At 39.7% G+C, this 25,821-nt stretch overlaps 2 protein-coding genes across 5 annotated transcripts in view; one reads left to right on the forward strand and one right to left on the reverse strand.

Moving 5' to 3' along the window:
* Positions 1-1,369: 1,369 nt before the first annotated feature.
* Positions 1,370-17,514, forward strand: LOC103711605 (zinc finger CCCH domain-containing protein 65). 3 transcript variants are annotated; one of them, XM_008797821.4, is made up of 10 exons: positions 1,370-1,959; positions 2,033-2,065; positions 4,011-4,067; positions 4,579-4,638; positions 4,854-4,910; positions 7,353-7,412; positions 12,126-12,242; positions 12,414-12,710; positions 15,930-16,202; positions 16,551-17,514. In XM_008797821.4, exons 1-10 carry the CDS (start codon positions 1,534-1,536, stop codon positions 16,749-16,751), a joined length of 1,581 nt encoding a protein of 526 aa, XP_008796043.3. In that variant the 5' UTR covers positions 1,370-1,533; the 3' UTR covers positions 16,752-17,514. The 3 variants fall into 3 exon arrangements, 2 of the variants coding, with proteins under 2 accessions (XP_008796043.3, XP_008796045.3); XR_015977199.2 differs by having other exon boundaries at positions 1,405-1,959; positions 14,572-16,202; XM_008797823.5 differs by lacking the exon at positions 15,930-16,202 and having other exon boundaries at positions 1,405-1,959.
* Positions 17,515-17,989: 475 nt separating this feature from the next.
* Positions 17,990-25,821, reverse strand: part of LOC103711604 (transducin family protein / WD-40 repeat family protein) — a 40,386-nt gene continuing 32,554 nt past the window's right edge. For both annotated transcript variants that reach the window (XM_008797819.4, XM_026806416.3), the window contains exons 9-11: positions 21,187-21,245; positions 18,575-18,665; positions 17,990-18,486 (exon numbers count right to left, since the gene is read on the reverse strand). In XM_008797819.4, the coding sequence (XP_008796041.3) occupies positions 18,259-18,486; positions 18,575-18,665; positions 21,187-21,245 (378 nt within the window). In that variant the 3' untranslated portion in view covers positions 17,990-18,258. The remainder of the gene's footprint in view (positions 18,487-18,574; positions 18,666-21,186; positions 21,246-25,821) is intronic.

The raw sequence follows: 25,821 nt of genomic DNA on the forward strand, positions 1-25,821 counted from the left end.
CTAAATATTAATAGAAAAAAATGAAAGAGGTGAGCAACTACATCTGGACCCTAAATTATAATTTAAATAATGACGTCTCTTTGTAAATATACATATAAATTTGTTTTACTAGATGCATGATGCTACTAAGCTGGTCACAAGTAACCCATTCCACAAACAAGTAGTGGATAATCCTCAAGCTTGCCATGATCATTTAGTTTGTCAACAATAAAAATAAAAAACAAAGTAGTTAAGCTTTTCCAGCACCTTCGACGAGTGACATTTTATATTAATATCTTTCTTGGATTGACTACGATATCGACGAAGATAATTAGAAGATACATTAAGAGCTTTTTAGAAATTTTGACATGGACATCGTTGGTTTTATCATATAAGGAGTAGGAGAAATTATACCCTACAGCATGTGCATCGTGTGGTGGTGAACCATGCTAAACATTTTATTTTGTCACAGATTTGTTGCTACCGAATCCGAACCGAGGTGGAAGTGCAACTCGGATGACCTTGAGGTTGACTGGAGGCGAGCTGGTAGGTTGGTTGAGGCATCAGGCACTAGTCTCCTTTTCTGGTTGATCTGCAAGAAGTTCACTTGCTAAAAAGTTCCTGGCGGGGGACCCTCCAATACCTAAGTTAGAATAATGGGGCAACAATGTGGAAGAAAGAGATCTCAGTAGAGAGTAATCACTATGAAAAATAGTGAGTATTTATTATATGCATACCTCAAGTCTCCCAGATTGCTCCATTTATATAGGAGAGCCATTTTTATCGTTACCTAGGCCGATGTGATGTGCAATAGTTCTCCTCGACTGGCGACTCCTCGGTTGGATCATCTCGGTTCATGTCTGAAGTCAGGTGGGTCGGTCTGGCTAAGGTCGAGGTGTCCTACATTTTTTCCATTAAGATTGTTTCGTGGTGCAGAGTATAATTTCACAAGGAGGAGAAATGATCAAGCTTGACTTAAAATTGTTGAGGATGAGAAAGAAGCAAACATAGGAAGCAGGACGATGGGGTGCAATTACTTGTTGAATCCACAAGCATATCTCAAATCGATAATAATAAAATCAAATGCTATAATATCTTAGGATATATAAGCTAGACGATTTAGTCTTTGAGACAGCAGTAAAAATAAAAAAAAATAAAAAAAGAGAGATGAGGGAGAAGAAACAGTGGTGCACCCTCTCTCTCTCTCTCTCTAAAGGAAAAAAATATTATAACGATAAGATAGATTGGAGGGCGGGAGTAACTCTCGTTCTCTTGCACAGTTACGGAAAATGGTAATGGCACCAAATTCGAGGGTATGCAGTTGTGCAGTGTCAGAATGGAGGTCTAATTAAGTCAACATAAAAGTCCAAATTCTACTGCCACGATGGCCGTAAAGAGCCACCTTCGCTCTATATAAATTAATTAAATAATAAATTTTACTATATGGTCGTCAACGTTCTTCTCTGTCTCTCGCGCTTTCCTCCTTTTATTCCCCCTTCATTTCTCTCTGTCCGCCATTAGGGTTTCTTTAATCCTTCTCGATGTGGAGAAAGAATGGTGGTTTCTGAGGCGGAAGTAGTCCCCAAGGCGGAGGAGCTAGGGTTAGGGTTGGCGCCAGCCCCGTCCTCTTCTTCTTGCCCTCCCGATTCTTCTGTGGAAGCTCTTACTGGAGAGCTTGCGAGCTTGAAGCTGGAGAAGAAGTCTGCCGAGGGAGATGGTGATCAGGACAGTACTGGGGCTGGCGATCAGGAAGAGATCACTGGGGCTGGCGATCAGGAAGAGATCACTGGTGACGAGAATGATGGTGTTCTTGAGAAGGATTCGGGGTCGCCGGGGAAGGAGAAAGACTGGAAGAGAGAGAGGTTTCGGTATCCCCAGAGACCCGATGAGCCTGACTGCATGTATTATTTGAAAACTGGAAGCTGCCGATTCGGATCGAGCTGCAAGTTTAATCATCCTGCCAGAAGGAAGAGGAATCAGGTTTTTTTTTTTTTTAGAAAAATATTTTTCTTTGGACATTTTGACTGATGATGATGGAAATTTGATTTTGTAGGTGAAATCCAAGAAACCATTTGAGGCGAATCAGGTGAGATTTCTGTCTGTTACTTTTCTTTCCTAAAAATTTGAAATAGAATCTTTGTGGGTATTTCAATATTGAGTAATTTGTTTCACTATGGTAAGATCATATTGTGAATGAACTCATAGCACTTTCTGGATTCTGACAAACTTTCAGGAACTTTTCAGAGAAGCAAGCAAGCTGTTGAGAAAAGATAATATATATTATCATTTATTTTAATATGATATTTCAAGGCAGATCCTGGTTTCTTGTCCTATTACTTCCATAAATGACACCGGTCTTTGTTTTGTATATATAGCTACAATAGTATGTCAGTAATTATGGCTGGGTGTCAACCTCATGAAATTAATCCAACGTACTTGTTGGGTAAGGCTAGGTTAGTGTTTTGAACAATCTGAGTTGGGCTTGGGATGAAAAGATGCAATAGACCCTGGCTGAGTTGGTTTGAAGTTGAATTCAAGCTTAGCTGAACCTAACTTGTTACTAATGCAACTAAGACAGACATTTCCTATTTATATTTGTAGCATGATCAATATTTTAGGTTGTATATGATATAATATAGTGAGATTTATTACTATTGTTACATCTCTTTGTAAACTATCCATTATTCAACCTGTTGTTGACTTTAATAATCCAAAATTTGCTTGAGACAAAACTCTGGTTGGGTTGGAACCAAGGTTCAAAATACTTTGTAGTTTGTACTGATTTTGTCTCGTCCAAGTGTTAAGTGCAATGCACACCTTACCGTGCACCATGCTGACTAAGGGTATTGACTAGTATATTCGAGATGAAAAATACACCCATGGTATGGCCTATTATGGCGTCCATTCTTTTGCATTTTCTTGTGTTTTATTGTCTTAATGATTTATTTTTGCAAGACATATGTTGAGAGTGTCTCTTTAAGTATTCTAGTCATGGTTTCCAATGTCTGTTAAAAATATATGCATTTCTTGATTGTTATATAAGATCACATATAGCAATTAAAAATATATCTAAATAGGTATTGTGAAAATTAACAATTGAAATGTAATTAGGTTGTCGGAACTCATTGAACTAATGGATGGAATCAAAGATGGCCAAGATTCAAGAATAAATAGTATTTTGGTAGCAATGATATGACAAATGAACAAAGAAAGAGTATATTCATAATATCATTAAACAACTATCATGGCTTTTGACATGGAAAGTCGAAAATGCAGTCCCTCACCTTTATGCCATGTGGAGTGTACGTGGGGTTGTAAACACCGCTGTCTAGTATGAGGTTCACATTGTGTATCAAGGGGTCGTCAAGTTATAGCTCCAGTATTATGTAGTGGTGGAGAAATTTCTTTAAGTTGTCGAAACTTACTAGAAACACAAAGCATAAACTAGCTTAGAATAGAGAGTTGCTAAGACCTACTTAAAATGCTGGAGAAATTTCTCCATTCAATGCATCATGCTGTAAGAAAATTGCTTCCTCACAAATTTGGAATTATTTAAAAACTCTTCCATGGCCGGTTAGCCCTTAAATAGGAATTATCAAAAAATAAAATTTGCATTGCAATTTTGGTTACTTATTTAGTTTAACCAGTCTACAGTATGCGATCAATTAGACAATTGAATTGTGGGAATGCACTGGTAGCATGTGGCACATGTGGCACATTCTTGCAGTGATTTGAACATTTACAATTACTCACCGTGGTGTGTAAGCTAGTGAAGAGCTTACTAGATTCCACTGTTCTGTAAACATAATAAAAATGCTTTATTGGATATTGTTATTTTATTTTGTCTTGATGTAAAGTGCTTTGATAATACATGATTGACTAGTATACTGATCTTTAATATTGACTAATAAACATAGTAACATGGTCATAATTTCCTTTTGGAATGAGACTCAATGATGATATGAAGTCCTGAATTAAAGCCATATTGCTGGGATTGATTTTTATTTTTCTATTTTAATTTAATTTCAAAGGCTATTAAAGAAGAGCAAAAGGAACCTATTCCAAAGGTAGGACAGACAGAAAGCAAGGTCAGTATTTTCCTTCTTCGACTGTTAATTTTGTTATAATTAATTTTTATGATACTTTTATGCCAAGAATTTCTTTGGGCTTTGCACACCAGCACACATGGATACATGTATTCATAAACATGGCTCTCTTTCATCCTAAGAGGACGCTATAATTACATATATATTTTCAAGTTGCTTTTATAGACTTCTAATTGAAGTAGTATTCTGTAGTTATTGTATTGTTGATTTTGGAATTTCTTATGAAGGTTGATAAGAAGGAAAAGGAGGTGAGTGTTTTCCTTCGTTGGCTGTTTATTATTGCTTCGGCTTACCTCTGTTCCGTCTATTTTGATTTCTTAATTCGATAGTCAGTGCCAGTGAAACGGATTCACTTTGGTCTATTGTTTTCTCAAGCACGTGAACAAATTAGCATTCAAAATGGTTCTGGGGTTTTTCATCATATTTTCTCATTGATGTTATAAATTCTGACTGGATAAATCATTATTTCTCTTGATTTTTTTTTCCTTTTCAGGCTGTTGATGAAATGCAAAATGGAACTCTTTCAGAAAGGGTGGAGCCGAAAGAATCCAAGGTTACAATTTTTGTTTTCAAACCTCTTCTTTTCCCCTTTTTTCTGTTTAGTATAAACTATGAACCAACACCTATGTTAATATGATCGTACTACCCTTTCCTTCCCTTTCCTAAAAGGAAAGTGCAATCATTTGTCAATTCTAGAATTGATGCTTAATGACCTCTGAGTTAAAGTAATTCTGCATTCATGATTGACTTTTGTACTTCTTGTTACAGTTTGTTGAGAAGAGAGAAGGTTCTCCTTCAAAAATGGTGGATCAGACAGAACGTAAGGTCAGCATTTTTTTGGCTAGAATCTAATATACTGCTATTGAGGATTTCATAGTCTTATCCTGAAAGCCTTAGAGTCAGTTAGTTCTGCTTTGCAGCCCGTTTGTTTCCAAGTTATAAACGATTCTGACTATGTATAAATTGTCCGTCCACTTATTGTTGCATTTATTAAAGGATTATAGGCAAGGTCTGCGGAACCGTTATGAACCGCCCGGTTTGAGGTGTCCTAGGCCATATCGGCGGTGGACCGGAATGGTTCAGCCATTGATACCGAGACAGCTCGCCGGAGGGAAAGAAGGAGAAGAGGAAGAGAGAGAGAGAGCAGGGAAGGGAGGAAGAGGAAGAGGAAGCAAGAGAGGCCGGCCGACGGAGGCCGGGGAGCCTTCACGTAGAGGAGGCGGAGGCCGGGGAGACGCGGAGGCGGGGCTCTGCCTCCGGGCCCTTGTTTCGAATGTTATGTTCGAAACAGGGGCCCCGAAGGGGGGGCCCTTTTATTTTTGCTTTTTTTAAGTTGAAGTCAGCAAAATTAAGTGAAGTCGGCCTCCTCCGTGCGGAGTCTCCCCAGGCTTCATTGGTCAGCCCTGACTCCCTCTCTCTTCCCTGGTCTTCCTCTCCCTCCCTCCCCCGCTCTCTCTCTTTTCCTTTCTCGTTCTCTCTCTCTTCCATTGTAGAAGATGTGTCGGTATGAGCCCGGCACGACACAATGCGGGCCCATGTTGGCTCGTCCCGCCAGCCAACCAGTACGGTGCCCGATACCAGTTCCGCTGTCCTTGATTGCAGGAGTAAGTTTTGGCATGCTATGATGCAGTGGCTTATTAAAGAATAAATATGTTATTCAAGAACAATACTATTACTTGCTTATTTTTAATAAGTGAATAAAATTATGAGATTTATATTCCCTTCCTTTTGTGGTCTCTCAAGAATAAAATTAAAATGGGTGGGTTTGGTTGAGTGGGATTGAAATTGGGTGTGTTTAACAGGTGCTGGTTTCATTGAGACCTGAGATGTGCCAGCATCATAAGACTGCTTGACCTAGAGTCGCTTGACCCAAGTTTAGGTCTATGAGTTTCTCTTATCATATAAAAAGATTGAAAGAATAAAGTAATAGGCAAGTGACAACAGAGGAAGAGGAAAAAAGAAAGGGGATGAAGAGGAGAAAACATGGAGGAAGAGAGTGGCCACACAGGTTTGGCTGTTCTGTACAGCTACCTCTCTATTTGTGACAAGTGGAGGAAGAAAGACCTCTCTACTTACTGTGACAAATTACCTAAACAGTTAATTGGGGCAGTTGGAACCCATTTATTGCCCACATTTTATTTCCCAATACAGTCAAGCAAAAGGTTAGGAGATTCTTTTGAAGATCTCATTTTATTGCCCACCTTGGTTTCCATAGTCCTCTATTGGTTCCATTTCAGTTTAGGCACCAACTCTTTCACCTTCTTTGCCTACTTGCTCCTCACTTAAACCATTTTAGTTTTACTGCACATCCATCTGAACTTGATGCAAGGAATACTGAACCGGCCCGTACCGGTCGGTTCAGCCCGTACTGAACCGGTACCGGCTTTGACCGGTCCAGTTCGGCATTAAAAATCGGTACCGGTCCGTACTGGTCCAAAACAGCCAACCATACTGCCCATACCGGCCTGTACCGGCCCGAACCGGCCAACCGTACCGGTCCGTACCGGTTCTAAATATTTTTTGGGTTTTTGGATGGGTGAACCAGGCCGAACCAGTGGTACCGATTTGAACCGGTACCGGTTCGGTGACCCTTGATCTGATGCAACTTAGACCTAGGATCTGCTCATCCAAGATAAGGTTAAAATGCATGGGAAACAACACTATAAAGTTTGCATAGGATATGTGACTCATCTGTATCATTACTTTGAGAAGAAAACAGGCCTCCGATTGGCTGTTTAGGCCATCCATGGGTGTTATTGCTGTTGAAAATTCATCTTGTTAGTCTTATAATCAGGACTTGGAGGGACGTGCAGGCCCATATGGTCATCTGAAGGATTATTTGCTATTTGCATTGTGTAGTTGCAGCAAATCAATCTTAAAGGGACCAAATTGGTATTTCAAAAATTGGTTGGGTTGGAATTCAGGGAGCAGCTAGATGGTATTTTTCTCCTTTTTCTTCTAATATGCTTGAAGATTAATTTTTTTCTTATATGTTTTCTCTCTTTTTTTCTAAGGAGTCCTAAGTGAACTCAACTTGATAAGTGTAGGTTTGCCCTTGTCAGTAAAAGAGGTTCAAGTCTGGCCACAAAAGGGATCACGCTTATTTTTTTCAAAAAGGAAAAATAAATAAAATTCTGATTTGATGTACTTTAGTAGTGTTGTCTTGAAAGGAAACTTTATAATGCATTTGGTCCTTTGTGTTATAGACTTCTGCTTTGCTGCACTTCTGTACTGTTCCTAAATTTCTTTCTGAATTTACTGTGAAAGGCTACTGAAGAAAAGGGAAAAGAAACACTTTCTGAAAGGGGTGGGCAAACAGAATGCAAGGTGAGCGTTTTGCTTGGTTAACAGTTTCTCATTCAGTATTTACTTGCCAATGTTATTGAATATGTTGACATTGATCTTCTACATCTCAAACTTCTATTTTCTAAATTCCACTGAAATCTAGCATAATTCCTTATGCTTCCCCCAGTCACGATTCTGTTTTGCATGACTAAGCTACCTTCCAAAATCTTCAAATTCTTTAAGTCCTGTCTGTCTGCCAGATCAAGGACTTTAAAAGTAGGTCCTCATATGTGATGGTACTTGAAATGAAAAGCTTCTGAATAAGAATATAAGACTACTGTGTTCTTAAACTCTCAAAAAGTTACTAATTAACAATGTATACTTAACACAGATTTGGGGAACTGTATTTGTTCATTAAAAAAAAAATCTCATCATTGACAAGCTTGATAGAGCAGCTCCTCGCAAGAGGGGTGAAGTATAGCATGGTAACTGGACTTGGTTTTATTGGTATTGATGGAACCCTAGCTGTCCATAGAACATCTATTCTACTACTAAATTCCATGCATCTTGCATCCTTCAGGTTCCAAATGGTGTGTTCCACTTTCATTCATAGCATGTGCCAAAATCTAGTATACAAACAGGACTATTTGAAGTAAACAATGAATATATCCTTTTATATGATTGTACACTCTAAAGAAGTTCTGAGGAGGTTTGACATCCATTTTTTTGTCTGTTAAGGGAGAAAGTACTACTGTTATAGTTGAAGTTTCTAGCTAAAATGGTAGGTTGTATTAAGGTTCGCAATCTTGGTACTAGATGCGTATCGGTACCATCTAGGTGTAGTGTCAGTATGCTCAGTATGGGGTTCAGTTTGGCATACTGATACTTGATATGCCCCCTAAACATCATACTGGTTCAGTTATGATATGCCCGATAAGCACCAGTATGGACCAGTACGGCCTACCATGTGTTGTACGCTCTATTTTTACTCTTGATTTATGACCTTTTCATCTATCTCTTGCTTCGAATTTCAGCATTCAGCTATTTTATGGGCGCTCTCGTAGGAGTGTATTCCTTGAAATGCTTGTAATTCATCAATATTTCCATAATCATGTTAGCCAAAAAAATAACCTTATTTTTACACATAGGAAGTATACCTTTTGTTTCAAGTTGATTTGGCCTATGCTCATGTCAGAGAAACTTTACATAGGGTGAATTTTGGAAGCACACTACTATTTGTAGGATGTTTTTTCATGTTTTACGTAGTTGGTTTGCTGGCTTTTCCAATTACTCTAACTTGTTTCACAATTTTCTGATACAATTACTCTAACTTGTTTCACAATTTTCTGATATGGGAAATGGATGTGTTGATTTAGTCATGGTAAAATCTGCAAGATTGCTGATTGTAATTTGCTTCTCATGGAAATATTCAAGTAATGCAAGTGCGACAACTTAAAATTGAATCTGTATAGCAAGAGACTGTTGACCTAAAGTTGGCATAGATCTTTCTCTGTCATCTCCTAGTTTTTTATCCCTAATTACCTTTCAAAGAATCTCTCATCAATGGTTTCTACTTTCTAATGACTTTGAGAATATTCTTCTGCCAGGTTTGACTTTTTTGGTTGAATCTCATTGGCATAAGATAGAAGCTATTTTTTTTCTCCTAGATTTTTATCCTTAATTATCTTTTTGCATGATATTCCAAAAGACATTAATCAAAGGATCTACCAGCAGTGATTAATTTTCATTTTTAACCCTAACAAGCTCAAGCACTTTAAGTTGTATGTTGTCCAATTATTTTATTTTGCTTTGTTTCATGGGTTCTTGTGCGAAGCATTTCTCATGTCCTCATATAATTTCTTTCCCCTGATTCAAGGCAAATAGGATTTATCTCTCAATGTCTCATCCTTTGTGATTTATAGTTTTAAACTTGTACTAGAATTTCACTGCTTGCCTTGTATTTTTTTACCAATGTCATCACCTGGGCACTGATTTTTGTTTCAGTCATGCAAATGCTTTCAGAATTCAGGCCCACCATCACATTCACAATATTCTATTATTCTTAGAGAAATACATAGGACTTCTAACAAAATTTTCAAATATGTTTATGGTATTTCTTCCCCATAGGTCAGCTTGCTCAATTAACTAGATGTGTTCTCTGACCTAATCTCTATATCAGCATTGCATAAGTGCTTGACACAGGCGCCAAGTATCTAAATGTCCTCAAGTATTGGACACAACAGCCTCTAGAGATCTACATAATGACACTTTTGATGCTTGTCCACAGAATGATTTTTATTTGAAGCAAGGTATGCCATACCATATCGAACCCAGCGGTACGGAGCATACTGATTTTGTACCAGTACGTAGCATGGGGGGCATATCGACACTCGGTATGCCAAACCCCTCATATCAGGCATACAAGGTGGCACTAGTATAGGGCTCGGTACCTTTTGACTTGAAGTGTCGATATAACTGTAATTATTTTATGTTAACAACATAATGACTCTTAAGGTGTCCAGCACTGAAACTAAGATCCACTGCATGACGCTCCAATAGAAAAACAAGGTGCCAAGTGGTGGCAACTTTTGCTGATGTCAGCGAGACATTTCAAAGTGGAGTGTCCTACCACGTTCAAGCGTCCAAAAGTGTTGAACTCCCACAACTTAGAAATGTCCAGATAACATATTATCGTATAGTCACTCGTTTATTGAGAATTTCTGAAAACTAACATCTCTAAGCAAATCCCATTTCTTCTTGACTGAAAGGAATGTTGTCTTGATTTTTGCCAAATGTTACTAATAATCCTTGAAATTTTGTGAATAATTCTTGAATTATTAGAACTCCTTTTTCTTAATCTTGCTGGATTCATCTTTCATAGCAAACAAATTAGGAAGTGCTTATCACATAGCATGCTCCAGGAAAACTCAACATGACTAAAAAAAGAAGTTGATACGTTGAAAGATAAATGCCTTGAAATGTGTAAGTATTTGGCTTGGACATTTTTGCGAGATAAGGATTATCTGACTGAATAATTTTTTGGAGCGAGATCCTTTCCATCATTCAGGTTGATCTGCATTGTATCTTTTTTGTTCTGTCGAGGTATTAACTGCAAAAAGATTGAGAGGTTCTCTGCCAACTATAAGATTTAATGCTTATAAGTCAGTGGAGATACAAAAAATAATCCATGTACATTCCAAATCTTTATTATTGTACCACATTAGTGCCAATGTAGGTAAATAACTAAAGTTATTTCTTTTGCAAAAGATGTTTATTTTATGACATGTAAGTTGTATTAGTTCATTTGTATATCTCAATTTGCTTAGTGTAAAGTTCTTGTTCATAATCATAATCATCTAACTTTTTTCCAGCTATTTGGGGAGTGTAAAGATCTTGATGAGTCTTAATTTTACATGTAAAACATTTTCCTTTGGTATTATGTTTTTATTTGAGCAAGAAACACAGTGGGGTTTCCTAAATATCTGTTCTTGTTTTATGCATTTTCCCATAATAGTCTTAGGGCCCATTTGGTTGGAGGTAATCTAGCATGAGAAAATAAGTTGAATGTCAGATTATCATGTGGTACGAAAAATGGATAAGAAAGATGGTAAAACAAATGGTGGATCCCATATCTATTTTTCTGAGAGAGAAGGTAAAATAAATACCACTAGATAAAATAAATACCAACAGAGGGTGATATTTATTTTCCCACGGCAGATTACCAAGTGGAGATAATATGAAAATATCATTTCTTGACGAAAATGCCTCACTTATATTATATTAATATTATATAAATTATACTATATAATTAATATTAATTATATTAATATTATATCAATATATTATAAATATATTAATATATTTATTAATAAATATTAATTATTATTAAAGTAATTAACAAATATTTATTAATGATCATTAAATCTAACAAAGGATTTATAAATAATTAATATATTTATTTGTATACTAAAACATACTAGATTTATTTATAATAAGAAATATTTTCTAATATATGTATAATTAATTTAAAAATATTTAAATTAAATAGTCTTTATATAACTATATGTATACCTCATGTAAATATGTTTTAATATTCGAAATAGCCAATATTGTTAGCATTTATGTAAGTGGGCCATAAATAGCCAACAAATGAATTGAGAAAAAAATGTTATTACTTGAATTGTTTATTCAAGTGCATTAATAAAAATTTGACAATATTTCCATATAAGATTACGTGCAACCAAACATAGTCATCTTTTCCGATGCCATCTTTCTAGAGTAATTTTTTCACCAACTAAACATGGTAAATTTTTTTCCCCTGCGATCATTTTTTCAGGTAAATGATTTCTAGGAATCAACAGATTAACCCATAATTTGACATATCCCAACCAAACGAACCCTTAGGTATTCAAAATCATGGTATATCATACGTACCATACCAGTATATGGTATGAGGGGTGTACCAACACTCGTACGCTGAACTAGCCCACTTGCCGGGCATACCAACACAGTGACAAGGTAACACCGGTACGGAGCCCGGTATCGAGATGGCATACCTTATTCAAAATGACTAATGTTACAAATAGATGTGCTAATGTTGTGTTAGCCACACTGTTTTTTCTCTCTCTTTTCAGAGGTAATAGATATGTAATTGTTTAGATAGGAAAAGCGAACTTTTCTTGTCATACCTATTCACTGTTTTCTGCATCATATCATAATGCTGCTTGTATTGATAGCAGATAATGGATTTTGCAGTATTACTCAATGCCAGGAGGCTGTAAGTTTGGAAAAGCTTGTAAATATGTTCATCATCGAGGAAAACATGAAAATAACTCAGTGCAGCTAAATTTTTTGGGCCTTCCAATTCGACCGGTAAGTCTGCTATGTTCTCTCATAGATATGAATGCTTACAAGTATCAGGACTTCATGGCAAGGTATATTGAAGCTGATGTTTGGCCATAAGTCTTGGCATTCTGCACTTTTCCAACACCTTCTGAAGTTAGTATTTTAGCACCACCAACTGATGCTACCCTACAATTGCAGGGAGAACGTGAGTGCCCTTATTACATGCGTAATGGCAGTTGCAAATTTGCAACAAACTGTAAGTATCATCATCCTGATCCTACTGCTGTGGGTGGACAAGATCCTCGATCAGGCCATCGAAATAGTGAACCTCCACAACAACGTGGTTTAGGAGCACCACAGGTGCCCATGACCTGGCCTGTGCAGACAATGTCAAATGAGCCAGTTTCTTTCCTCAATGCATCACCCTCTTATGTTCCTGGGATGATTTTACCTCCTCAAAGGCTCCATTCAAATCTAGAATGGAATGGGTATCAGGTGATTAATCACTTCACATTTCCCAAGAACTATCTTTCTTTAAATAATATTTGCCACTTTGCTTTGAATCATGATGTTTGAGAAGATAGAATGATACCCTGTCTTCTAGGAATGTTAACATTGTCTAGAAAGGGTTCTGTATGAAACTCCTGGAAGAGCTTAAGCCTCTATATCCATAATATCATATAGTGGAGTGAAAATAATGTAATGTTGATTATGAAACATAATATGTCCATTTTAACATTTGCATATAACTCCAAGTTTTCAAGAAATTTCACATAGTGCAAGTTTGAGAAACAAACTGTTGACACTTTCAAATTTCAACCAATGCATTTCAGGCTTTATCAGTATATTTGGGTTCCATGTATAGTTTGCATTGTACAAGGAGCATTCAAAATTGATATTTTGGCATAAATAAGAGACCATTATGAAAAGGCATGCTTAATGTTTCAACCTGTCTCTGAAATTACGAAAATTGGACTTCTTTTTGCCTGTGGCTTGATATAACTTCATGATGTGGAATAGTTTTATTAAAGTTTTTGCAAATTGTTTTGGTGTGTTTATTACTCAGTTAATTTGAAATCATGTGGGAAAACAAAGATGATGAACTTGACAGAAGTTTTTGAAAACTAATCCTGCAACATGTTAGGGAGGTTGACTATGATGGTTATTTTCTTGCTTATGAAATGGATTGAAAAAAAAGTTTATCAATGCAGAGGTTTCGATAGAAGAAAACATATGATAACATAATTGTTCAAGGATTTCAATGGAAGTGATGCATGACAATCAAGAAGAACTCAACTGCATGGAATCATAACTAGGCTCTTGAGGAAGCAATGGAGTAGCAGCAAGTACAGCTTATGAAAAAGTAAAATTTAAAACAGAAGAAGAAAAGGAAGAAGGAATTGCTTATGTTATTTTTCTTAATTGCAAGCTTCTTGGTCTCTTTAACTTGTCTAGGAGTACTCTTTGTGGCAGCTAGAGAAGAAAAGAGCCAGAAGACTCAGTCAACGTGGTCAAAGACGATTTAGATTTTAAGGAGCCCAGCTCTCAGGACTCCTGCAATTTGTATTCTTTTTCTTTCAGTGTTCCTACTCATAGGAATCCCTTAGATACGTAGAGCTTCCATTCTCATACCTTTTATTGTCTCTCATAGAAAGGTAAAGGACTTTTCTGTTGGGGGATTGAGTGACTGATGATATAATTCTAGGAAATATAATAGTTGGCTAATATTTTTGTTAGGGTTCCTTTTTATAGACATTCCAGTTTTGTTAATTCTTAATCACTTTTGTCATTTCCAAATTTGCATGGATTATTGATTTTTCGGTAAAGTTGCTTGTTGTATTAACTTATTATTCTTTAGCTTTTTTTTTTTAAATTACCCATTTATATTTTTCTGCATTTTGTAATATTTTACCAGTCATCATGTTATGTCACACTGTGACAGCTCCTAAAGTAAATGGAACAATTTTATGATACATACGTATATATGTGCGTATGTGCATATGTACATATGTGTGTGTGTGTGTGTGTGTGTGTGTGTGTGTGTGTGTGTGTGTACACACACGTGTTCTTTCGTACAACTTTTCCAGATATCTGCTTAAGCGATATCTGATCCCTCAACCATCTGCATGCCCCAACTGGCTTTTACAACACTGCATATTGCTCAAGGAAATACTATTTATGAGTACTTTCTTCCTGTTGGTCATTGTTTTTCTTGTTCATATGCCATAATAAGGTTCCATTCAGTTCAAACATAAGGCTAAAATAAGGCCTCCATGGAGTAGGCATTGTTCCTGTTTTTTGGCTGCCCCTTCCTTACTAGGGCAAAATTACCCTTGCTCTGTCTCTGTTTTTACAGCCTTACTGCCTATATCTGGAACCTGGCACCTCTAGTCTGCAACCCGGCGCCTTTGGCTGCTCCAACTTGCATAGGGTTCTGCTCCCCTGGTTATAGAGTGTTATTGTTATTTGCTGTGGACATGTTCATATTCAGTTGTGGTTCGGAGTGGATCTTTCTTGGCTTTGGTTGGAAGCACTCAATCTAGTTCTCTTCTCTGTGCCTCATTTGGATTCTTTGTTGTTGTTCACCCGCCCAGATAGTGGTATACCTCCATCATGGCACAGTTTGGATTCTTTGTTTGAGGAAAGGATGGTTATTTTATTGCACGAGCTACTATATCTTTTTTTTTTTTGTTCACGAGAATATTTTTCGGTTTGTGACTTGTTTGGTTTCCTTTGGGCATCAAATCATGATCCTTCTAATTGTTGCCATCAGTTCTAGGTTTGCATGAATATTAAATGAGACCAAGAATAAAAAACTCAGTAATCTATAATCAGATCAAGATGATCTATGAAACTTTTGGTGCTAACTTTCATTCTCTGTCCTTCAGTATGTGCATTATTACTGCTAATTATCTGAATATAACATGTTGAAGGGGTGGAAGAAACTTAGGTTAGTGACATGACGGGTAAACATGTTATGCAATATGTACCCTTTCTTATTCAAGGAATATGTACCCCTTCTTATCCAGTCATTGTAACTGAACAGCATTGCAAGCTATTACAGATTATTTCCTGAAATAAATCAGCCAAACAACTTGCAGAATTGCAATTGAAGTAATTATTTTTCACTTCGTTTGTTCTTGAACCAAAGACAGCCTTAAAGAAGTAAACAAGTATGACTCTATGAGACACATTTCATACTTCCACTTTTAACTTAATGGCCCTTCGTGAAGTGAGCTGCTTCAGAAGATGCATGCTTTTGCACAGAGCACTAGAATTAGTGGTGCATCTTTCTTTTGTTTTTTCGTTGGTTATGTAGAGGGTTATTAAGATCTTTTTCTTTTTTTTTCAAATTACCTCTCTCTCTGATCCTCCTATATATAGGGTGTTTGTGCGGCTATCAGTGAGGGTAACACAACTTCTTTCAAAAATTCGAGGGCATTTATCAATTTCAGAGCAGGTGGTCATCTAGAGGCAAATCGATACAACCCATTATTGATGTTATGATACTAGATCTGAATTTACAATTTTTCTCTGAGATGTCTAATTTTTCACTAGGGATACAGAACTCAGAATTGAAGGGAATAAGCAATTGCTCAAAAAATTATAATTTGAGTGTTTCATTTGCATCTTTGTTTTTATAAGCATAGGTTAATAAACATGGGTGTATCATGGTGCTACATTCTTTATTGACTTTCATTTGGGATGTTTTAGGCTCCGGTAAGTCCATTGTTTCCACCAGATATTCATGCACGGAACTCCTCAGCTTCAACCATAAATCATAAAACAAACAAGGGAGATATTCCTGTAAGTCAGCAAGTGCCTGTTGATGAATATCCCGAGAGACCTGGCTTGCCGGAATGCCAATATTTCATGAAACATGGGGTTTGTAAATTTAAAACTGCATGTAAATTTCACCATCCAAAGACTCGTCTTCAAACAGTGCCAGTAGACGTTCTTAGCCCCGTTGGCCTGCCCTTGAAACCTGTGAGTTACTTTTCCATTATTTTCGATCAACATTTAATCTTTATTGTTGATAAACACTCTCTTTCATGGTATCCTTACTGTTGCATGGATGTCATTATTTCCTATTCAATGATATGCTCGAAGGGATAAACCACGTTTTTTTTCTTGAGCATGCAACAGCTGTTAGAAACAAGTATAACGTTTTAGTCTCATGCAGTCTGCTCTTGCTTAGATTTGTCTTCCAAATAGTCTAAAAATGTTTGTCATGGTATCAACTATCAAGCATGCATTCCTATGATTTTCAACTAAATGTATGCTATCGCATTGATTGCACCATTCATAATTACTTTACTTGTTCATATATCATAGGATCAACCAGTGTGCACACATTATAGTCGTTTCGGAGTGTGCAAGTATGGACCATCTTGTAGATTTGACCATCCAATTGGTCACAGTTTTTCAGCGTCAGCAGGTGCGGCGGTATCTGGACAGACTGCAACCCCAAACAATGCTACAACACAAGAATCATATGTGACAGGCAGCAATTATTTGGTTCAACAGCCAGAGTGATATTTATGAGGCCTTTGCTGTAAAATCATAGGTCAACTAATTGTGGAGAGCTGCATAAACACTGCCTTGGTGCCAGATTTTAGATTTCCATTTCATTGGTGTATAAACACCTTTTGCTTTGTACAGGGATTCATGTGTTATATTTACCAGAAATATAGACTAAATAATAATAACACAGCTAAAAAAAAGTGTGCTGAGAAAAAGTTTGTGGTGATACCAACTGTCCCCTGTGGAAACTCATGACAAGGGAGGAACAATCTCCAATGTGTTACCATCAGATGCAATGACAAAATCTGGATGCACAGCTATCACAGGTAGCCTATTAAATAAGCACCGACGTCTTATTGTGGAGTGCTTGAGAGATTGAGATGCCATTCTCTTGCCAAGAGGAAAATTTGATACAAAATAGTGCCCAAGTGGATTTGTAAGTAAAGGTGCCAGCAGGTTACATTCAACCCCCCTTTAGCCTGGCAGCAGCTGAATCAAATTGTGAATCTCTATATCAGCAAACAGCGATCCAGCTGGAGAGATTTTAGCGATACAGGATGCTTGGAGATTAAAGGAAATGGACTTGTCTGAGATGGACTACTTATTATCCATGTTCCAACCTCAACCTTGCAGGCTCTCGAAGGTGTATCATATATGAAGGTGTATCATATATAAAATTTCGCACCATTGTACTTAATTTTTCTGTTAGACACCAGATTTTTTTCAACAGAACGAAGCAGGATTATTTATCTTGAATTTTAAGAAGCATTTCTCCTGTTTATTTCTTTTCAAATACAGCAAACAGCAACCACTAGGTGGCTCTTGAGCCATTAAACCTTTGGTTCAATATTTTAACTCTCTGAATTGTCCATAGTGGAAGCGAAGTACGAGAATGCCTTTCAAACTTGATATTGGATGTTTCGGTTGTGTCCGGATGCTTTTAGTAAAAGAACAGTAAAGTAGCAAATTGACATAGTTAAAAGATTCAGCAGAGCTACTGCAAAAGAAGGCAGCCACTGTTTAATGTTCCTACCAGTTCTAGCAAAAATATATCGTCTGCAGCATGTTATTGACTGCTAAACACATGAAAGTCCTCATTTTTTTTGTGGCCTAGCGCAGCTATTCTCTCAAGAGAAGAAAGAACAGCAAACACCAGTCAGTCTAAAATCTGGATTAATCCAACTATGATAAGACGGCTGCCTTGTCAGACTGTTTAAACATTCAGCTAAAATTGATCAACAGTTACGATCTTTTGAAACAAGCAAAACTGGAATTCATGTCATCTACATGTGCACATTCTGAGTCCAGAATTTCCTCCAAAATTCAATAGTCAAAAAGCATTAAAAAGAAAGGCACTCCAGTCAGACAATTACTTTTAAAATATTGTGCAGCACCTGGACTCAAGCATATAACAAAATTTCTATCGAATACACTAACTGAGTACATCAACTCTTGAGCCAGTAATTCTTTATACCAATCAATTAATGGTTATACAGCACAGAAGGATGTCAAGTTTACCTTATCGGAACTCTGAGATTTTAAAGATACGAGCAGTCCCATCACTTGAGACTGAAACAAGGGAATTACCATCGGCAGACGTGTCCAGAGATTGAATGGTGTCGGCGTGGCCACTGAAAGTTCTCAAGCAATTGCCGGAGAGACTATCCCAGATCCGTACCTTTCCATCCACACAGCCTGTAGCCACGTACTGAGATGTACCCAACCAACTCAGGCATGTTACACCCTCCTGCCAGTCAAGACCCAGTGGCGACTATAAGAATAAGGAGAAAAGAAGTACAAAAAGATTTTGGTGTGTACATGTGAGGAATCAGTACTTCATGGTCACATGTGCATCGTACTGCAGAATGCTGCAGATCCCATATAAGGAGCTTTTGATCCATGCCTCCTGTTGCAGCCCAAGTAAAACTGCAAGGTGATTTCATATGGTTAGTGTCTTTTAAGTCACAAATGTAAATTTATAGTGATGATAGGCTTCATGCAACCATGCACATATATGCATATGTTGCTCACCATCATACACAAGACAACAGGCATATGATTATATTTGTCCTAAGGTCCAGTAGTTCAGTAAAATCTCTCAGGTGGTCTTTGGCTGAAAATTTTCAGCTAAAACGAATGGTTGACATTTGTCCAAATGAGTCTAAAATAAAAATATAATATTACCAAACAAAAAGGGTAATGATAACTAATGTTGAAAACAGATAACAGAATATAGCTGAAAGAGGAAAAGAAAACTTGTGAGATTAATATTATGTGCAGTAACCAGAATACAGCTAAGCATTTTGACTTTCTTTTTTTTTTTCCCAATAATTAGGTTTCGGAGGCTAGATAAGATGCCCCTTGGGCTACCCTAGACACAAGGACCCAAAATCCCAAATCCCTAAACACTAGCTCCAAACTAAAAAGCTACATGCATCTCCAGTAAGGTGCATTGTATCTTGAAAGCCTGCAAAACTGCCACATATGCAATAATTGTAAATTTGTTAAGCAACTTGACAAGATTTTAACCCATAATCTTCCTTAAACCAAGGAGGGTACCAAATAGAGACAGTCACAAAATTTTGATATGTGCTTCCACATATGCATATTACTGATGTGATAATGCATGTTGCAAGTTCGAACATATCATTAAGCCTTAACCTATATACCAGTATCTACAAGAAATGAAAACAGATGAATTCTCTTTTGGCAATACAAGCATAGATTAGAAGGAACAGATTTTTTATTTGATTGGATGAAAAAACAACTTCAAACACTGTTTAGAACCTGCCGACAAGGTCCAACCATTTTGTAGGACAGGATGTGGGTTGAAGGTTCGACCGCAGGTCAATCACAAGTCGACAGTCAGATCTTTTGTTTTTCTTACTTTTTTGCAGTAGGCCGCCCTCTTTTCATCATGTACTTCCTTCTTCCTCAAACCCACTTTCTGTCCTCAATCTTCAAACAAAGATGACTAGCAGTGATCTATGATCTTTGAACTTCCAATGAAAAGCAATCAACAACAACAATTTGATGAAGTCCAACAATGGCAGCCGCCAGGCAGGGCCACTGACAAAAAAGCTCCAAGAGAAAAGGTGTTCAACTTTTCAAAAGAGAGATTGAGCGGCAAAGAGTCTTTGACCATGAGGATTAGGGTCAGGGGCCTCAGGGCTTTTACACCACAATGGCTAAAGGGCAGATGGTTGAGTGTGAAGCAAAGGAATTGGCAATCCAGGTCTATCAGAAACATCAGAACACAGAATCCAAACAGGGTCTTGATGTTTGAATTTTTTTATTTTTATTTTGTTTTTGCTGCTGGTGGGGGACGGGGATGCATCCCCGCCCACCAGGGGATGGGGATGAGGAAGAGGGGATGGGCAAAAAGAAGAGAATCTTGTGCCCCGTCTTCCTTTTTTCTTTCAATGTAATGTACACTACCTGGGAACTAGAGTTGGTGGATGGTTCAAGCAGCTGAACCATCTAGTTCAATGGTTCAGACTAGGTTTTTCCAAAATTCGGATCTATGCATGATCTTATCCATTTTTCCTATCAGCTGATAGATTGAACAAGATGGGACAACTCATCCATCCCTGACTGATCTCCAAACGTTGACTTCAAGTCTCTAGTTTAGGCCTCGGTCTAAAAGTTACCCTGAGTTAAGCACAAGCCTCTCACCCTAAAATGAATTTCTTCAGGCATTTTTAATAAGGTCACCATTTTGGTTTGCAAATTGTGCCACCAACATGAGTAAAACTCTACCTCATTAAATGTTCTTGATTGACGAGTCCATTCAGCATGGTCGGTGGAACCATCCCGAACCGGACTGCCCAGTTAGGGACGTCCCGAGCCATACCGGCGGTGGACCAAGACAGTTCCGACAACGAAACCAGAACCAACAATGGAGGGGGAGAAGGAGAACAGAAGAGCGGAAAAGAGAGAGAGTGGGGGAGGAAGAGGGAGAGGAAGAAAAAGAGAGGCTGATCGGGGCTCTCTCTTTTCCTCTCTCCCGTTCTCCCTCTCCCCCGCCTCAACTGTGTCGATGCAGGGCCGGCACGGCCCGTTGTAGGGCCGTACCGACCCATGCCGCCAGGCAACCGGTCCGAGACTTAGAACCGGCACAATAGACTATGTCATTCGGTATTTTCACCATTTACATACCAAGAGGTGCCTTTGAAGAATATAGCATCTCCAAAGCATCTTACACATTACACGCTTCTCAACAATAATCACATAACTAAAAGAGAAGTAATATATTTAATCTTTAAGCACTACAACATAGTAAACAAACAACTCCAGAGATAACCAGCTAAATTTCTCGAAAGTAACACCATCATCTATATAAATGGGAACATCAATGTCAAGCACAATACTGTGTACCTTACAGAGATATGCTTTTACTATGCAAATTTAAAAAGAGAGCATGCTTATTCAGGGATAGCAACCATACCTTGGCGAAAGTCCAATACACTCCACAGAGTCGGAATGAGCATTTAATGAGCTGACCACCTAAAAAGATCAGGTGCTACAAGTCAGGGATCAATTTCCATAATCCATGTTCAAATACCATATAAGACTCTATAACTTGACCATATTATGCAAAAGAAGTAAAATAAAATTAAAATTTAAAGTAACTGGACTAATACAAACTAGTTCTTCATAACTAAAGCTCAAATAAACCGATAATTGCTGGTCATACATAAATTTCTGAGAGATCAGATCATGGGGCCTTTCTTGTAATTGCAGAATACCATCCAACAAAGACCAACACAATTAGAATACCTAGACTTTCAAAACGCCAGAAGACATTTTTAATAAGAAACTTCATCCATTCTAGAAAACATATCGGATTCTTCACATGAGACCCCTCAATTACCAAATTTTAAGCATCCCCAACATTGGTTAGAAGAACCTCCTCTAATGACCATGAAGGAGTTGCAAGGCACAACCTTCCATGAATAATCCAAACAAAATACTACTCCAGTTCTGAACCCTTCATCAACAGCCTTAGATTCCTTTTTGCAAGCATGCAGCAATGTATAGAACATTATTCCGATGATATATACATTATACAATATGTACTTGTACAATTCACTATTAATGAGGGTGAGCCCTAGCGCAACAGTAAGGTAGCTCTAGTGTGACCTGGAGGTCGCGAGTTCAAAATAGGTAAACAACTCTCTGCATACAGGGGTAAGGCTGCATACATTTGACCCTCCCTAAACCCCGCAATGGCGGGAGCCTCGTGAACTGGGCCACCCTTTACAATTCATTGTTATATACAGACATAGATGTATACATATATTTGTTCATTACCAATATTATAATAAATATAATGTGCTAATGTTAACATAGGGAAAAAGAAATCTCCATCTAGAGAGAATGTGAAAAGTCATACTTCCAAATCATCATAAAGGTTGATGCCAATCAACTTAGGTTAAAACAGTGAGAGTATCCTCAAATACTTCATTTGAAACATAAGATGAAGGCAAAAGATTAATTTTAATCGAAGGGGTAAGGCTGCCTTGCAAGGAGATGATATTAAGTTTAATCTCTCGATGAATTTTTGGCTCTTCTCTAGTTACAAAGCCTCATGAAAACCCTCAAGTTAATCTACTACTCTTTAGTCAAGTTACTCGTGGTATTCTTTAGCAAGCAATACAAGAACCTTCTGTGCTTCTTTATTAAGATGCTTCTAGTTGTCAAGAGAACTTTAATCTTTCCTAAATTTTCTGATCTTCCACCTTAATTTTGGCAGCTTTCTACTCTTGACTTTTGTCAGAAATTAAATGGAATTTTCTGTGGAAACTGGTTTGGTGAGGTTAGAAATTGAATACATCCTCATATTGCAGAACTCTTTGCCTAACCTCCTTTCCCAACAAGCATCTTACAAAACAATGAGACAAGATTTAAAATCCTAGTACCAATACCAATATTGGTTGGTTGCTGGTTCGTAGAGCATCAGGACATGCTACATGAACACAGTTGGGTGTTACAACACCTCGTGCTTGTTAGTTAGTTATCGCTTCATGCTTATCGACAAGCAACCACCTCATGCTTCTTTCATCTCATGCTACCTACTAAAAAGCCAACTCATACTTGCTGTGTTTAAGCCCGTGTAGTGGGCCAGATTGCATGGATAGTAGGCCCACATAAGGAGAAGCTACTAGGTCCTGGTTGTTGAGGCCATTTGTTCAGACAAAAGTATTGAAAGTCCTGAGGCATTAACTTGGGGAGAGTACCTCCTCCACTCGCCCCAACCCCTTTCTATGCTAAAAAATAGAAGGGGAAAAATAAAAATAAAAGGATTAAGAAAGAGTTGAAAGCGAAGAATATTCATGCTCAATGGTATGAAGGCTCGGAGGTGTAATGGCAATGAGGAAGGTGCGCCACATTCCTCCTCTCTAGTCTCTTTTTTTTATCATTTTCCTATTCGCTGCTCTCCTTTCATTTCTTGTCTTCATCCATTTAAGGTTTTTTTTTTTTCTTGTTTTCCTCTCCTTTCCTAGCTTCATCATTGATGGATGAGAGGAGGAACACTATGCCAGTCAAGGTTCACCATCCCATACCGGATCTCATACCAGTACCATACTAGTACAATATCAGTATGCCAAGTATGCAGGTCAGCTCAACATACCGAAACTCAATACGCCCCCTATACTGAGTCTCGATTTGGTGTCGATATGGTATGATACGCCCAGTTCGAGACAATATGCACTAGCATGGTGAACTTTGATGCCAATTATTGGTGAGATTTGCGAGATATGCTAGATTATTGATTGGGTGTCTCAAATGGAAAGAGATCGCATGTCTTGTTGAGTTATATTTGATCCATCCAGTCTCATGACTGGAAGGGCAACGAGCTACTTAGCATGGTGCTCCTTGAGCGGTGATGGGAGGAGGGAAGAATGATAGCTAGGAAAGTTACGAGACACGGATGTCGTGTCGTGTCACCATGTGGACATAGGTATCGCTGCAGCCACCTCATGCTTGCAAAATAGCCACCTAGCTTACCTTAGTTTGACACCTAGCTGGTATCTAGTGGTGGCTGACACCTAGCTGGTATCTAGTGGTGGCTGAACACCTCAACAAAAAGAATTTGCCATCCATAAACAGGAGGGTATACTCCCTCCTACCACTTCTGTAAGCCAAAAAAAATACAAAAACCATAGAGCAGGGCACTAATGAACAAAAGGGAGCAAGAATAACAAGAGTACAAAGTAACAGCAAGAACAAAGGGAGAGTGGTGCAAAGCTTTAGACCACTTTGTAGTGTAAGCAAACAAAGATCAAGCTCCGACGAAGCAGACTGCGGCGTCGTCGACGAGGTCGTGGGCGGAGGTAGCAGCTCAAAGAAAAGGTACGTCTAAGGGGAGGAAAGAGGACAACGGCGGCGGAAGCAAACAAAGATCAAGCTCCGACGAAGCAGACTGCGGCGCCGTCGACGAGGTCGTGGGCAAAGGTAGCAGCTCAAGGAAAAGGTATGTCTAAGGGGAGGAAAGGGGACCGACCAGGTGGTTGGGGGCGACCTGGGCCTTGGGTTACCCACCAGATGACGGAGGCGGAGGTGGCTCGGTTGAGCCAACACTTCTCGTTGGTCATCGAGCTCCCGGAGGAGCCCATCGAGGCTGCTCGCCGAGAGTGGGAGGGACTAGCACTGGTCGGTCGGAGTCTCGGCCGGCGGGTGCCGGTTGAGTGGGTGGCCAAGGATGTGGCCGCCCGGTCGAAGAAAACAGGGGAGGTGGTGGCGGTCACCCTCGCCGAAGATCACTTCGCGTTGCGGTTCCAGTTGCCGGAGGTCCGGGACCACGCCCTGTTAGAGGGGCCATGGGTGGTGGCGGGGCAACTTTTGGCTATGGAGCCGTGGGCGTCGAACTTCCTACCCAGGGAGACCCCGGTTAAGACCGTGGTGGTCTGGCTCCGGCTACCTGGCTCCCCCCGGAGTATTGGTCGACCTCGACCATTCTGGACATCGCTGCCAAGGCAGGGAGGCCAATGGCCGTGGACGGTGTCACAGAGGGGCGACGAGCCATGGGCTTTGCTCGGGTTAAGGTGGCTATCGACGCCTCCGAACCCCTCCTAGGGATTCGGATACACGGGAGGACGAAGGCTATCTGGCAGCCTTTCGTCTTCGAAAGTATTTCGGATCTCTGCGTCCGGTGTGGTAGAATCGGGCACCTCGAGCCAGCGTGCCGGTTTGGGGCTCCGACCGGAGCGAGTTCATCGGGGGAGGAGGGTTCCGACCCGATCCATGACCTGTGGTTGGTGACATCCGCGCCCGGCAGCCACAGGAGAATGGTCTGCCGGAGCGAGGGAAGGTGACCGAGCACTCTGCCGGGTCCCCCCTTTCTCGGCCTACTCCTCCGATTATCCCGACTAGTCCTCCGGTGTCCCCGCCGGACCTAGAGGGCTGGCAAAAGCCTACCAAGGTGGCCCGCCGCCACTCCCCGCCGGTGGTGGCGGCCTTGGCCTCCGATGGGCAAGAGGAGAGCTCCCGAGTTGATACGGCCGGCGACTCGCTCGTGGGACGGGTCGACTCGGTGCCCGCGGTGATTAGGATCGGGTTGCCGGGGACTCGGGCCGGCCCGTCAAATCAAGCCAGGCCGAGCTCTGGGTCGGCAGGCCAGCCCACGGTTCAGCCTAAGAAACGGCCCAGGAATTTTGGGTTGCTACTGGAAGTGGGCCGCTCCCTGGGCTGGGGTCGGGCAGGCCACAGGGGTGGCTTGGCCGGGCTAGCGACCCGCGGGGCACGTGTGCCCCGCGTGGTTCGCGCGGAGGTCACGCAGATGTCCTTGGGAAGGCCCCTGTGGGCGGGATCCTTCCACTGTTCACGGCCCAAATGGGCCCTATGGGGTTTGACACAGGGCCTGACCCACTGGCCCAAGTTGCGGGGCCCAGTGCTTGTGGTTTCCAGTTTGGGGCCCAGGCCCCGGAGGTGGATCCGCCGTCCGCGATCCTTACTACTCTAGGCTCTCTAGAGGTGGATGTGGGGCAGGGAGATGGTGCCTCGGGTAGGCCCGATCCGGGTGACGCAACTAGGACTAGTGAGGTTCCTGTCTGCGTTGACTGCCCTATGAGTGACTTTC

The sequence above is a fragment of the Phoenix dactylifera genome, chromosome 4 (genome assembly GCF_051530095.1).
Source record: "Phoenix dactylifera cultivar Ajwa chromosome 4, Ajwa_hap1_PhDact_Kaust_v1.1, whole genome shotgun sequence".
NCBI lineage: Eukaryota > Viridiplantae > Streptophyta > Magnoliopsida > Arecales > Arecaceae > Phoenix > Phoenix dactylifera.